The sequence below is a fragment of the Ambystoma mexicanum genome, chromosome 9, assembly GCF_040938575.1.
Source record: "Ambystoma mexicanum isolate Mex_15411 chromosome 9, UKY_AmexF1_1, whole genome shotgun sequence".
Classification (NCBI taxonomy): Eukaryota; Metazoa; Chordata; class Amphibia; order Caudata; family Ambystomatidae; genus Ambystoma; species Ambystoma mexicanum.
This window is the reverse complement of record NC_090931.1, coordinates 1,447,106,045-1,447,121,807: the sequence shown is the minus strand read 5'-3', so window position 1 is coordinate 1,447,121,807 and position 15,763 is coordinate 1,447,106,045. Positions and strand designations below refer to the sequence as shown.

General features: G+C 44.5%; 1 protein-coding gene across 3 annotated transcripts in view; it reads left to right on the top strand.

Moving 5' to 3' along the window:
* Window positions 1-15,763, top strand: part of TTLL4 (tubulin tyrosine ligase like 4) — a 1,554,536-nt gene that overhangs the window by 1,360,570 nt on the left and 178,203 nt on the right. For all 3 annotated transcript variants that reach the window (XM_069616870.1, XM_069616872.1, XM_069616871.1), the window contains one exon: window positions 1,632-1,702. In XM_069616870.1, the coding sequence (XP_069472971.1) occupies window positions 1,632-1,702 (71 nt within the window). The remainder of the gene's footprint in view (window positions 1-1,631; window positions 1,703-15,763) is intronic.

Genomic DNA, 15,763 nt, shown 5'->3' with positions numbered 1-15,763 from the left:
TTATCTGCAAGTCCATTCACAAAATGCTGTGTTCATCAGCCAGCATACCAATAGCAAAGTCCACAGAATAGAGGGCAGACATTGAGCGATCCAGCCACAACAGCTCTTCTCCGAAAGGCACTTTCCCGAAATGCATGCCTGCGAAATGCGCTGCCTTCCTGTTAATATTGGTTGCTGGGTAAACAATGTGAGGCTTAGACAATCAGAAAAATGCACGATTTTTTACCAATAGCAAAGTCCACAGAATAGAGAGCAGACGGGGAGCGATCCAGCCACAATAGCTCTTATCCGAAAGGCTTTTTCCCGAAATGCGCGGAATTGATTTCTCACCCTTCATGTGACTTTCCTGTATGCCATCAATTCCGCTAGACAGGCGAATGAGCTCCAGGCATTTCAGTTAAATATCCCTTTGTTTTCTCCAAGGAGAAGGTGACTTTGAGAGTTGGACCCTCCTTTCTCCCGAAAGTGGTCTCGGATTTCCATCTCACTCAGAAGATCAATTTTCCTGTCTATTTCTCTCCACCATATCCTTCGAAGGCAGAGCAGTGTTTCCATTGGCTGGCCCTGGTGCGGGCTCTTGGCTACTACATCTCTCGGATGTTAGAGTCCAGGAAAGATGACATGTTTTTTATTGGTTATGCGGATGCCCCTTTTGAAAGAGCTGTGACGCAAATAGACCCTGTTGAGGTAGATCTTTCCCTGCAATCTTAGGTCTATGATCTGGCTGGGGGTCTGGGGGCTCATTCCAGCAGATTCCTTGCTGCCACCTCTGCTCTGCAAAGTGGTGTGCCTGTTCTGGACATTTGCCAGGCAGCTTCTTTGCACACATTTACAAAGCATTACTGCTTGAATTCTATGTTCGTTTCTTTTTAGCATGGCAGTCCTTCAGAGCTTTCTGGTATAGGTGGTGTCCCTTCTATTGCCCTTCCTCCAGATCATTGTACTGCTGTGGCAGTGTATCAAAGACGAGGAATCCGTGAGAGGGAGGAGTACATTGGAAGAACAAATTAACTGGTCAGTAATGTTCTTTCTGATGGACGTTCTTCCCACAGATTACTCAATGCCCTCCCTAACTGACACACTTGGTGTATAGCTAGTACACACTGGTTCTGCGGTTCCATGGCATCTTAGTGCTAGGTAAAAAGGGTGGAATTAAAGTCATGGGCACAGTAACTCTAGATATACTGGACCTGACATCCTGTCTGGTGCCTAGAGGCATTGGTTGGAGCCACGCTATGCCCCCTGCTGGCAAAAAGGTTTCCAAAGAGCTGTGAGATATCAAAGATGTGGAATCGGTGGGAGGAACGTCCATCAGAATGAATATTATTAAGAGGTAAGGAATTTGTTCCAGATGGTAGCTCTGTTCCTTTAGATTTTAAGTTAATGGGGGAAGATTTCGATGTTCGACTGGCAGGTTTTTGGCAAAAAAAACACTTAATATTCAAACTTGAAACCAAGCTGGTTCTGTGAGCTTGTAGGTAAAGGAAAGATGGGGCATGGCAATACATTGAAATATTGTGAACATTGATGTCTAATGTGGACTATTTTGGGCCATATGATCTGCTTCAACAAATCATTTTAATTTCTCACATCATGGTAATCTTTTGTCGATCCATTTCTTTTCTTATTAGGCCTAGAGCTACTGAAGAACTTTTGTCAGAAGGGCTTTCATACTGGAACTGTTCCTGATGCGACCCACCTGGTGAGTAAACATGTGTTGTCGCTGCTCTGACTTCCCAGAAAGTGGAGATTGGCACGTAAGATATACAGTGGCACGAATGCAGGAAGTCACCCACAAAGATACCTTTCCTGCTAATAACAGGTGGATTTTGGAACTCGGAACTGCTTTTCCAGATGAATTCCTGCTTCGTGTAAACTTCTAATCTGCCTCTTCCTGCTCCGTAAAAGTGCCCCATCACGCCAACTGTTAAAATCCTTCCAAACATTCCATGTTTACGACTCCAATCTCTTTCCACCAGTGAGAAAGCCCTGGAATGTTGTAGTGCAGAAATTAGTGTAGTGTATCACCGCATGTTAATATTGGAGTTGTATTTCTGTGCAATCTGCATAGGTTGTGCCATACATTGGAGACCTTGCTGTCTATTTTGTGGGCTTGCTTGAGTACCTATTCTATTTCACCTGCTCAGTGACAAAGTAAAGGAACCCCCTGCTCCTCCTTCTGCTTCTGGGGTTGGTACCGTGAAAACCTGCAAATGGGTGAGGCAGAGCAATATTCACGATGGGTATTAAATCCTGGATCTCCTGGATCCCCCGATGTTTTGCTCCACTGAGGCAGATCAGCCTCTGACATTGCTATGTTGTAATGGTCACATTGCGATGAGCTGCTTTGTTTTTATTTGATTCAGAAGTATGTTGTAGTTTACATCAAACCTTGCATTCAAAGTAACATACATACATTATAAATATACTTCTTACCAAGTTTGTAAACTCATATTCATTTGTTTTTAAGATTCCTACTAATAAAGTATAAAATCTTCCGGTATGCAACTGCTGCCAAATTTTATATCTGATGAACTCCCAATATTCCGTACCTGAAAGCTCCAGAGTTGTTGATAAAAATGAGTACATAGACTAATCTTCTGAGTGCAGTCAATAACTACAGAATAACTTCAGAATCATGCAGGGTAACAATGCAATTTACATGCAAGCTTTCTTTCAACAAGACACTTCCTCCCAGGGATTACCTTTTTTTCGCTGTGATATCCTATCTAAGGCATCAAAGAGAAAGCTAAAACATGGGAAAATATTTTCTTACAGAGAAAATGTACTTTTAAGCACCTAATGCATCATTTTGTTAATCCTGCCCCGTTTTAACCCAGTTTGCTATGAAAAGGCTTAACCTATGGAGACAAACTTGTTTTAAAATTACAAACTAAAACTACATTTAACTTAGTAACTTAGATTGTGCCTTTCCTTTGCTCACTTCTAAACTAACGTTTTTTTACTTCGCAACCAAAACTCTAAAACCTGTATTAATAGTAGCACTATATGCTTATAGCATTATAGACTTTGGAAGAGGTCATTATTGGTTGGCATAATGACCCACTGCCAAATAGCCTTAGGCGAATTATGCTATGTGCTCAAGCCTACTAAACTGACTCACTCTGTCATGATGGTGTTGGGCATTCCATACAAAAGGTTTTTTTCATTCAAGTAAGGGCTTTGATAAGAAGACATGTCTTTTCTTAATGCATGTCCTTGTGCTCAATCTGTCAAGACACTCAAATCCATTAAATCTTACTGGCTGTAGCATTCTACTTGGGAAGTTGATCTGATCTTCATAATTTCACAATGCTTGGATTTCTCTTCTTATAGTGCCAATTTCATAGTTTTTGCTTTTCAATAATGTCCCATACTTTTATTCACTAGGGACATTAAAGTCAGTTGGATAGTCACTGCTCTCTAGGCACTGTAACCTGTTCTGTGAGTTGCCGTGGGAGATGGTTGGGAAGTGAAACTCCTTTATGCCACCCCTGCCCCTTTTCCCCTGTATATTTCTGCTCCCAACGCACCACTTTCTCTATGGTCTCCTATGTGCCCCTCCACATGCTGTTCTGCCCCTTGTGACAAGCATGTGTGGGGGAGCTAGGGGGAAGATGATGCAGGCAGTCTAACTTTTTAAGTCTAAAGGAACCCAATTTTATATATATCTATATATTCAGTGAAAAAACTTTGTTAAAGGGACGTTATGGTTCAAAGTAAACCCGAAAACCCCCTGAAATTCGGCAGTTATGGTAAGATAAGCAACCTTAACTCGCTCCACCGTGCACTGCTAACACTAACACCCAGGACATCAAAGATGACATCACAAATGTCATTGATGACATCACATGTCTGGCTCTCCCTTTTTTCCCTTTACTGACATATCTAGGCCACATAGTTTTCTTCAGTAACAGTCAGGAAGTAAAAATTGAAAAGGTACTATATTTGTAGACTTAGGGTCCAGTCCCATCATATGAAACCTATACATAGCGGAAGACACAGGCTTGAAAGAGAGCAATCCTTTCTGTGCATGAAGATGAGCATTAGGGTTATCGGCACTTTCTCATAGTTTTATTTTTATTACTCTACCTTCCCTGTATATGCTCATATTTGTATACATTATACTCCCTCTCCTTTCCTTTGGGTGCAGTCACATCATGTGATACACATACATATGGTAAGTAGCAGCTTTGAAACGGAGCAATAGTTTGTCTGCATAAAGACAATCAGTTAGGTTATGAACTCTTTCTGCTACTACTTCTGCTTTTTTGTTTACTTCACTGTCCCTGTATATACTCATATTTGTATGTGTTGTTGTCTTTGTGTTTTGTCTGTAATAATTATGTACTAAGTGGGTTTTATTATCTACTTATTACATGTTTCACAGTACGCAAAACTCTAATAAGAAAGCAGTTATCATTTCACTATTCAACATGGCAAGATTATGAATATGGCACCTTCATCATGTATGCTGCACACACTGCCTATGTTTCTGCATGAGTAGCTTAGTATACTGGATAGAACTTCATAATAGAATGCTATTTAGATCAATGCATTGCTTAATGCACTAATTAGCTCATGATATTTATCCCAATGATCCATGACAGTTTTTGGTCAGCATTATAAGAATCCCTTGTACAGAGTTTTCATGAAAAGTAAATGCACATGTGATGTCATCAGTTATGTCATCAATGACATTTGTTTTGTCATCTTTGATGTCCTGGGTGTTAGTGTTAGCAGTGCACGGTGGCGCGAGTTATGGTTGCTTATCTTACCATAACTGGCGAATTTCAGGGGGTTTTCGGTTTTACTTTGAACCATAACGTCCCTTTAACGTTTTTTCACTGAATTTCATAGGTTTTTAGTAGCGCAACTTAACCATAACATCCCTGACTTTAAATACATGTAATATAGAACATACTGAACCCCTAGCCAGTGATTTTGATGTCTGCGGACTACCACCATGTCCGCGGACATATCGAAAATCTGAGCGTGGTGAATGTAAATTTAAATAGTGTGCCCCATTTCCCCTTTGAGGTTGGCTCTGAAAAGAGCCTTTTTTTTTTTTTTTTTTTTTGCAGATGCTTGATAGACAACTGTTATTTTGTTTTCTTTTTTTCTTAATTTACTCCTAGAATCTTCACATTACCTTCTCCAAAGCAACCCTTACATTCCAAAACAGCATGGCATTTCCCATAAAAGATAAGGAAATGCCATCTTCTTTAAAATAAACAGCATTACTGGAATCAATATTCTCATTATTACAGAAGAACATACCAGCTCTAAGCATGAAGGCACACATGCCTCGGTTGATTACACACCTAGCATTGTTTTGCTGAGGACAAAAAACAGAACTATTGTCCCATATTGCCCTAGGTAGTAATCCAGAAAAAATGACTTTGGCATTTGGAAGGACGTTCATTACTGCTTGAACCAAGTGTTCCAAATCTGCCAACAAAGTAGGGGCACTGACATAGCCCAAGCGGAAAGCACCATACTGCAAAACTACCACATGGGGACTGTTGATCCTGCCCATATCTTCACAAACTGGTACAATTCCCTGTACATTGCAATCAGGCACAGTGCTCCACACGACCTCCACTCCTTTAACATCAAAATTCTTTGCAACATGCCTGAATTGAGCATACTGTTGTAAACCATGCACAAACATATCTCCGAGCACCAACACCCTGACTTTCTCCACTTCTGCCATCTTCACTACACACAGTCTCTTTCAACACAAATCCACATCCGCAACATCTGATTGGCTGATCCCTACAGTCTTCTTTCCATGCTGGATTTGCTGGAAAATCCCGGATGTAGCACGCCCTGTCCACGGACAGCCGCGGTGTCCGCGGACCGCGTAACTCTTGGACAGCCCTTCTACCATTTCCACTTCACTCTGTGCCATTCCCTCATCGCCCACGGCCGCGTGTTCAGCCGTCTCAGTCCCATCTAAGATGGATGCCTGCATCTCCATGACTCCAGCTACAACAACAGGATCAGCTGGAGCCACGAAGTTCACCGCCACAGCCCAAGGTCCTGATTTGTTACGTCGGCCCGCCCCTCCTGCTTTAAATGGAGGGGGAGAGGGCCGAGAGGCGAAGCCGACGAGAGAAGGCCAGGAGAAAAGGCCTCCTGTGCTCTTTGCAGCTCTTCGCTGCTCGTCTGCCGTGTGCCCAATTCCGATGCCGTGCCTAGAAGGTAAGAAGCACCACACCTGCAAGCTTCTCTCTATCCAATGCTGTACCTCAAGGCGCATCAGGTTGCGCGCACGTACATTGCAAACCGACATCAACTCACAGCCCATCCCCACGAGCACCCGTAATACACGGCTATGCTCACGCACTGTACAACCCTCTATACTCGCTGATAAGGCCAGGCTCCCCCGCAAAACCTCAAAGCCTGCATCCACTACATGTACTACCAACACAGCGACCAACAAAGTACTTAACTCTTCGTATTACTGTACTGCCCCCATAACGAATGGGACTACAAGTGTGTCCACCATCTCTGAAAATGAGCCCCCAAGTGTAAAATCTGCGGTATGCAATTCTTCTACCACCATTTTGAATGCTATTGTGACAAATGCTATGCCACATGTGTCCACTACCTCTGAAAATGAGCCCCCCAGTGTAAAATCTGCGGTATGCAATTCTTCTACCACCATTTTGAATGCTACTGTGCCAAATGCTATGCCACATGTGTCCACTACCTCTGAAAATGAGCCCCCCAGTGTCAAATCTGAGTTGTGTATCTCCCCTAAAACCCAGAGCGCAACCCCCCCCTCCACCTCACCCTCTCATCATGGAACCCCCCCAGCCACTACTGAACCCCACCTGAAATGCGCCATGATTAACGCTAGGTCCATCAATGCCCATGCTCTAGACATCCACGACCTCCTAACCTCCCAGGACTTAGATCTACTCATGATCTCAGAAACATGGCTACATGAGGCCTCCGGCCCCGCGCTCTCCCTCGCCCTACCCCCTGGCTATTCCATTACTAGACAAGATCGCCTCTCCAAAGGTGGAGGTGTAGCAATTATTGCCAAAGACTGCCTCTCTATCAGAAAGGTAGAGAAATCCCTGACCAACAACAGCGACTACCTCCAAGTCAAAATAACCCTCTCTCCCCACTGCACCATTACTGTACACACTGTCGAACGCCCTCCAGGCCCAACAGGAGACTTTCAAGCCTCTCTCATCCACCTCCTCGCTGACAACCTCAAAAAACAGTCTAAAGCCATTCTCCTTGGGGATGTCAACCTAGGGCTCCGGGATAGCAAGGACGTAGCAGCCAAATCCCTTGACTCTGCCCTCAATGCTCTAGGCTACAAGAACACCATCCTGAGCCCAACTCACACCCAGGGCAGAACACTCGACTGGATAGCACAGCACAACTGCCCACTCATCATCACAGGAAACAATCCCACCCCATGGTCTGACCACCACATCATCACCTTTAGCATCCTCACCACTAGCTCCCCTGCTGCCCCCTCACCTCAACCGCTCCCACCCTGCCTCGCCAGAAGCTCCCGCCAGCTCACGAAGGAAAGGCTACTGCCCTTCCTCCAAGGCCCAGCCTTCAGACCACCTTTTTCATCAGACCCAGAAACACTTGCAACAACCTATGATGTTGCCATTAAAGCAGCTATCAACTCCATTGCCCCACTCAAACCTCGCAAATCCAAACCCACTCCAACTCTTGGTTCACCCCTGACCTCCTCACACTCCGAAATGAGAAAAAAGCCGCACTCACACAGTGGCAAACGTCCCACTCTGAAAAAGACAAGATGATCTTTAAAGCCCTATCCACCAAATACAAAAAGGCAATCACCCAAGTAAAGGCCAAATCCTTTGAATACGGAATCTCGGAAGCCCAATCTAGCACAAAAGAAATCTTCGCCATTTTCATGGAGCTCGAGACACCCACTCCCGCCCCCCAGAATTTCACCAAAGACAAAGACTGGTGTGATAAAATACAAACGGCCATGCTAACCAAATTAAGCCTCCTCAAAAACAAAATACTAGCCACTAAACAAGCCTTACCCAATAAGCATATCCCCATCCCACCACCTGCCCCGGATCCCCCGCCCTACCCTTCTCCTTCAAACCCATTCAGGAAAAAGACATCAACATAATGAGGAACATCAAACCCTCCAACTGCAAAGGTGATGCATGCCCAGCCTCCATTATCAAAGACTGCACGGAAGCGCTAGCTCCCTTCCTAACAGCCTTTGTGAATGCCTCCTTTACCACAGGGAAAGTCCCCGCCTCCCTCAAGGAAGCTTGGGTACGCCCTCTTTTGAAAAAGCCAACTCTCGATCCCACCTCCCCCAACAACTACAGACCCATCACCACTGTCCCATTCCTCCTCAAAATATTGGACAAGCGGCCTACCTGCAGGTCCAGCACTTCATTGAAGACAACAAACTCCTTGGACTCCGCCAATCTGGCTTCCGCCCCAGACACGGGACCAAAACCGCCCTACTTGACCTGAAAAACCAGATGGACGATGCTAGAGACTTGGGTAAACCAGCACTTCTCCTAATCCTTGACCTATCCGCAGCCTTCGACCTCGTGGATCATAGTGTCTTATGCCACCACCTTTCCTCCACTGCCAAATTCTCCCCAGAGGCCACAGCCTGGATCACCTCTTTCTTACAAGACAGAACCATGCAAGTATTCTCTGACCTAGCCGCTGCATCACCAACCATTATACTTTGTGGTGTACCCCAAGGCTCCTGTCTCTCCCCCACCCTATACAACATCTTCACATGACCCCTCTTCCTCATCCTTGACGCTATGGGCATATCCTACACCAACTACGCTGACGACACGCAGATCCTCCTCACTCTCACAGGGAACTATGACACTGACTCCCTGACCCTCAACAACCTCTACAACACCATCCAAGCCTGGATGGCAGACAACGGTCTATGCCTCAACTCTGACAAGACGGAACTCCTCCTGGTAGGTTCCCCCGACACACTAAAAAATCTAGATGCCCAATTCAGCCACTTCACAATTGACTCCATTAAAATTCCGGTCTCCGACTCTGTCAAAACTCTGGGAGTCTACCTGGACTCCAGGCTATCCATGGATAGACAAGTCAGCACAATAGCCTCAGCAGCTGCATATCATGCCAAACTTATCAACGAAGTCAGACCCTTTCTCTCCAAAGAGAACTGCACCAACATAGCCAGAGCCATCACCGGCTCTAGGCTAGACTACTGCAACGTACTCTTTCTAGGAACCTCCAACAAAAACTTAGAGAGACTACAAGTAATACAGAACAATGCTCTCCGGGCAGCCCAAGGCATTGCTAAAAGAGAACACATCTCTGAAGCCAGAAAACTAGCCCACTGGCTCCCAATAAAGGAAAGGATCGTATTCAAAGCCCTGACACTGACCCACAAGTGCATTCACCTCACTGCTCCAGCATACCTCTCTCAAAGGATCCACCCCGTCTCCACTACCAGGCCAACCAGATCACCGTACACCAACATGCTCTCGGTGCCACTAGTAAAAAGAATAAAAGCGGGCGGATCCAGCTTCCCCTATCTCGCGGCCACTCACTGGAATGCCCTACCTCCCACTATCCGAGGGGAGGCCTCCCTCACCACCTTCCGCAAAACTCTGAAAACTACCCTCTTCACATAAGACCCGACACACCAGCATGAATACTTATCATATATGTTGTAATATACGTCCCAATGCAATATCTGTAACAACAGTACGATATCTTGTAGTATTCATAATGTGTTAACAATCGCTTTCATGCCTGTACCATGTAACTAAGTTATTGCAAGTAACAGCGCCTCAATGCCCCTGGGCTTCTTGCGCGCTATAGAAATATAAATATAAATAAATAAATACCGCTAAGCAGTCACACAATACGGAGAACGTCCTCAGAACACCCCCATTTTGTTTATTTTCGAACAGTTCAGGACACCTCGAGTGTTCTTATAACACATGCAACTTGCCAGCAAACAATACGGACAACGTCCTCAGAACACCCCCATTTTCTTTATGTACGAACATTTCAGGACACCGCAAGTGTTCTTCTGGCTCACTCTTTTTTCTTTTGATGACATATCTAGGCCACATGGTTTTCTTCAGTAACAATCAGAAACTAAACATTGTATTTTATTAGGGGAAGACGCAAGCTTTAAAGACAGCATTATTTTCAAGCAAATAAATGATGATTTCTCTGTTTCAAAGCTGCTATTTACCCTATGTATATGTATATTGGTATGTGTTCTTGTCTCTTTGTGTTTTCTCTATAGTAATGCAATTATGTAATGCATGGGTTTTATTAGCTACTTATTACATATTTCACAGTACACAAAAATCTATTAAAACAATTATCATTTCATTATTCAACATATTAACGTTATGAATATTATACCTTCATCTTGTACGCTGCACACAATGCCATGTTTCTGCATTAGTAGCTTAGTATACTAGATAGAACCCCATAATAGAATGCTATTTATATCAATGCATCGTTCAAAGCACTAATTGGGGTATGATATTTATTGCAATGATCCTTGACACTTTTTTCGCAACATTATAATAAGAATCCCTTGTACACATATTTCATGAAAATTTCATACACATGTGATGTCGTCAATGACATTTGTGATGTCATCTTTGGTGTTGTGGGTGTTAGTCTTAGCAGTGCACGGTGGTGGCGCGAGTTATGGTTGCTTAGCTTACCATAACTGCCGAATTTCAGGGGGTTCAAGTTTTACTTGAAACCATAACGTCCCTTTAACAAAGTTTTTTTATTAGCACGCAAACAATATACAAAGATGGAGTGTAAAAAGCAATTTCTCAGAGAATGTTGCAAACTAAGAATTTATGGTTGTTTACAGTGAAGGTCAGCTGCTTCCATTTTCTGCTCGCGTGCCGGAGAGGCCCACGACTCGCACTATAAGGTTCTATTGTTTTTTGACCTTGACAGACAGGGATCGTGCTAAAAGACTTCTTTTTGAAGGAGTGTTGCAAAAACGTAAGACACGATAAGGATGAAATTTCTGAAACGAAACCACTTTTATATATTATCACTATGAGAAAGATCGTTGGCACAGACGCGGTCGTATTTTGGGACTGCACTACGCTTAGACAATGGAAAATGCCAATATAATGTAAGTAACCCTTTAGATTATTTTATACCGGAATATAATAACAATAGCGTGGCATTAAAGCCCGGTTAAGTTGTACTTGTTCGTTCAATGTGGCATAGTGTTTTCTACCGCGCACTCACTGCCGAATTGGTCCCCTGTCGCTTAGAGGGCTCTGAAAAAGGCAGAGGACAGAGGGTGGGTTAATGGGAATAAGTTAACATACTCCGTTGCACTATCCTCGCTAGCAAATAGTTTCACGCCCTAATAAATAAAATGAATATTTTTAATGAAGATCGGCTGGTGAGACTAATTTGTTTTTTAAAACAGGTACGTCCTTCCGTACTGTCAATGCCATGATTTTCAGACCCCAGCCGACGGATTTTTTAAACTGCCAGGTGCAGCTACTTCTACACAACTTCATGACCCTCACCATTTTATGGGACAATCGCCAAGGACCAATATACCCTTATGCGGTACTAGCGGCTAGAAGCAACATACCAACCATTATGGTGGTCTAATGCCTCGTTGTTGGAACAGCCTTCCGATTATCAGTGCGGCCATAGAGCTTCTTTTATCATAAACCAACACCCTGTGTACCGCAAAGGAACAGAGTGTGACTCAAGATGAACTTTTGCGGATCGACAGCAAAGACAAATGCAAATCGCTGAATATTCTCTAAACATTTGATGTCAAATAAAAGTACTTTATGAAAAGTACAATCTTGCTGTTTGCTTTCAAATCAGTTTCATATTCCAAATTGTTGCGCGCTGTGTTGTGAGATGATCTGTGTTGTTTTCCGGGTTCTGTGTAAAGTCGCGTAGGACTGGAGGCGACTGGGCACGTTTTGTGGAAATCGACATAATGTTGTGACCCCAATCGCATTGTTTAAATGTATGTTGGCCTACGCCAAGCTGTCTAAAGAATACCATGTACATAGGTTCCGCGGCAAGGTCTTGACCTTAATGTATTGTGTAAGCCGCCATCTTGGATCTAGCCGCCATTTTAGGTACTCTTGCAGTGTGGAAGTCACCCTGAATCACAAAATGGAGGCCGAATGACATTTCGAGTAAGACTCAGGCCGTGGTGACCTCCGCACACGTGAATAAATAATATGTCCGTAGGCCACTTGTTAGGGTCACGAACTAAGACCTTGTCCTCTCTTTAACCTGTGTGTAAATATGTAACCGTATCAGCGGAACTGATCAAATTATGTAAGTTGTGTGCTCGACCTGGCTACGAACCCTAGCCACGGTTCCAAGAATGGTTAACTTGCGAGAGGGCTGGCCAATGCAGGACAAAACGTATAAGAACCCAAGCATCCCGATGATCGGTCTCTCCCACTTTCAGTGCGAACCTTACGTTGAAGGTTTGTGTGTTAGTCAGAGGGCCGAATAGCTATCCGTATGTCAATTGACTTTAGTAACTTTGTAACTTTGAAATAAAGCGCTTTGTATGTCCTTTGTAACCTGTGTTGGTGTGTTTCCTTTTGGGCTTCCCGGCCTCATATCAATTTCTCTGTTTCCACAGTTGGCGCCCGAATAGGGACCCTCAAGATTGATGCCGGATCATTGAAGGTTGACGCAGACTATCGAATCGGGATCGGACGGTGTGATTCTGCGGGCCCGACCGATCGAGACGCGATACCTCGGCAGCGCTGCACGATCCGATCCTTGGGCGATAGTCGTGCGGTCTGACACGGCATCTTGACGAGGGTCCAATTCCGAGGCGGGCAGATTTGCCGAAACCACCGAACGCAGGTAAAATTCGTTAGTTGAAGTCCTTTGTAAACCGTACGGTCCTCCTTAGGTTTGGTCAGGTGCAGCCGTGACCCGGCTCTTAATTTAACCCTGACAATTTGAATTTGGCGTATTGTATCTGCAGACACAATTATTGGACCAGGTAACACCAATTCTTTGAGAAATGCCTGGGAAATTGTCTAGCTGCGTTAGGGCTCTGTTCCGCAGCGATCGACAATCTTTGGAATTTAGCCGTCCGGCACCACAGGAGGGGTCGCCGGCGTGTACTATGTACTGTAAGTATGGCATTGGTAGTATTGTATTTAATGACATTTGGCACAGACAGACCAGAAATGCCTCCGAATTTCAGTGGCCAATCAATGGTAGTTTTGAGATCCCCCGTATTGAATACTTAGAATCGATCTTGCTTAAGAAAAAGGCTAGGCCAGCAGCCTTTGATGTGTTACAAAATTGGAAAAAGGAAGCATTGCAGCAGCTTAAAAGTAGGGATAAACATGCACGTCGTCATAAAACGAATGCCGAAAAGGCATTGTTGTATGACAAGGAAAAACGATTAGAAGAAGCCCAGAAAATGGATAGAGCTTTCTCGCTCGGGGTCCAGAATATTTACCCCTCTAAAGATTTCCATGTTTCCGAGGAGTTTATTGAGAAAATATTGAACGAACGGAGGCCTGATTCTTCAGCGCCACCTCCGTATGCTCCCGTTGTGGGCACTTTGCCCGTTCCTGCTATTGTTCCCGTTGCTATTCCTACTCCTCCTGCGCAGCCTACTGCTCCTAGTTCTTTGGTTGTCGCTCCTCCGTCTATTCCGTCTATTACATTACCTCTTTCCCCTGCACCCTTGTTAGGTTCACCTACACCTTCGATTCCGGGGAGCCCCGTGTACACTAAAATAGATCCCGGTGCAGGGTCGAAAATTGTGACTCGTAGTACTGTTCCTGCGGGCAGGAAACAGGAACTATTTGCTTGGGCTAAGCATTGTATGGAAAAAGGTGATCAAACTGATGTATTTTCAACATTATCTAATTTGCACGATTTTCCCGAGAAAAATGTTTTTATTGAAGGACTAGGGATTCACTTAGGTGTAATGTGGAGTAGATTGCAGACTTCGGACCTCCCACAAGGGGTGAGAGATCTGAATGCTTTGGCACTCTCGAGGGATACAGAGCAGAAAGTATATGGACATGTTGATAGGTTGTTCGAGTTTAGAAGGGATTTTGAAAGGTTACAAAACGAGGATGATGAGGACGATGGGATATATGTACAGAAACGGTTCCTTTCGTGCCGAAGATCAGCACCTGAGGAAGTACGAATTTGTACCAAAGACGCGATTCGATGGATCTCGGATTCATCGATACCGCCAGATGAGGTGTATGACACATATAGTCAATACACGGTAGAGATGCAACGAAAGGTAATCCAAGTGATGGTACAGCACTTACAGGAGGAATGTATAAGGAAGAAGGTTGGTTGCCCCATAGAGTTATTAGGTATTTGTAAAAGAGCTTTTTCGCCCGACACTTCTACAGCTGCTTTAGCGCTCGATTTGGCCCTGTTGCTCAGTAAGCGGTCGGAGGTCCCTATATCTCAGTTGCCTATGAGAGAGGTCCCTCCGACCCTTGTCCCAAAAGCAGAAATCCCCGCCGACGCGGCGGCTGGTACTCCCGCGGTGGATATCCCTGCACATTACGTATCAGTTTGTTCACGTCCCGTTCTCTCGACAGGAAGTGAACACGATTAGACAATCAGTCCCTGATATTAGGAAAAACCCGACAGGGTTTTATAAAGAAATAGAATCTGTTTTGCAGTCTTCTGTGTTCACCTTAAGTGACATGGACTTATTGTTTCCAGTGCTTTTGCCAGTTGATGTATGGAAACAGGTACGGACAGTAGATGATGTGCCGGGGTTAGGGGATACATGGGTAAATCTGATTAGAATAGATGGGGAACGACCAGCTGGTGAGAAACCACCCCAGGTAATACTTACCTTACCCGATAGAATAGTTGCCAAATTAAAAACTATAATCCCAGAAAAAAGGATTATTTGGGACAAGCTTACGGCCTGCGTCCAAGGGAAAACTGAAGGTACTACTGAATTCTTTAATAGATTCGAACAGGTGTTCTCTGACTTCAGTGGACAGGATTTAGGCACAGAGTCCGGGAAGAGGTTGTTTGTGGACAAATTTGTACGTGGATTGTTGCCCGACATCCAGTCACAAATTATGTCCTCAGAGAGCGCTTGGCAGGCAAAATCTCAGTCAGAGGTTTTGCATATGGCTCAGTATTTTGAGAATCGGGTTAATAATGAAAAAGAGAAAATCGAAAAGAGAAGGGGTGACTTAAAGACTAAGGTATTGTTGCAGCAAATTGTCAGAAACCCCAGAGGAGGTACGACACAGACTAGAGGTCAGTACATTCCAAGAGGAAATACTCCTCCAAATTCTATAAATATTAATCGGTGTGCTTATTGCCGCCAGGAAGGTCACTGGCGAGCACAGTGCCCTGCCCTTCGTCAGAGGTCAGGAGGTACACTTGGAGGTATGGGTAGGCGACCACGGGGCCGCCCCGGAGCAGGGGGCCCTGATAGGGGTCAGCTTCTACAAGATCCCCAGCAACCTTTTTCACGGGAAAATCAGACTCAGAGTATGGACTCGAGAAATATATTTGATCACCCTTCTGCTGCCTATCTTTCTGAAGAACTTCCCTTTGATGAAGTTCTGCCTTATTAGGATTGCCCGAAGCAGCGTTTGGAACCTTTACCTATTCCCGTTATTCAGAAGGGCCCCTACGTTGAATTATTGGTGGGGAATAGGAAACATCAGTTCTTGATCGACACTGGAGCACAAAAGTGCTCCATCGACCATTCTAG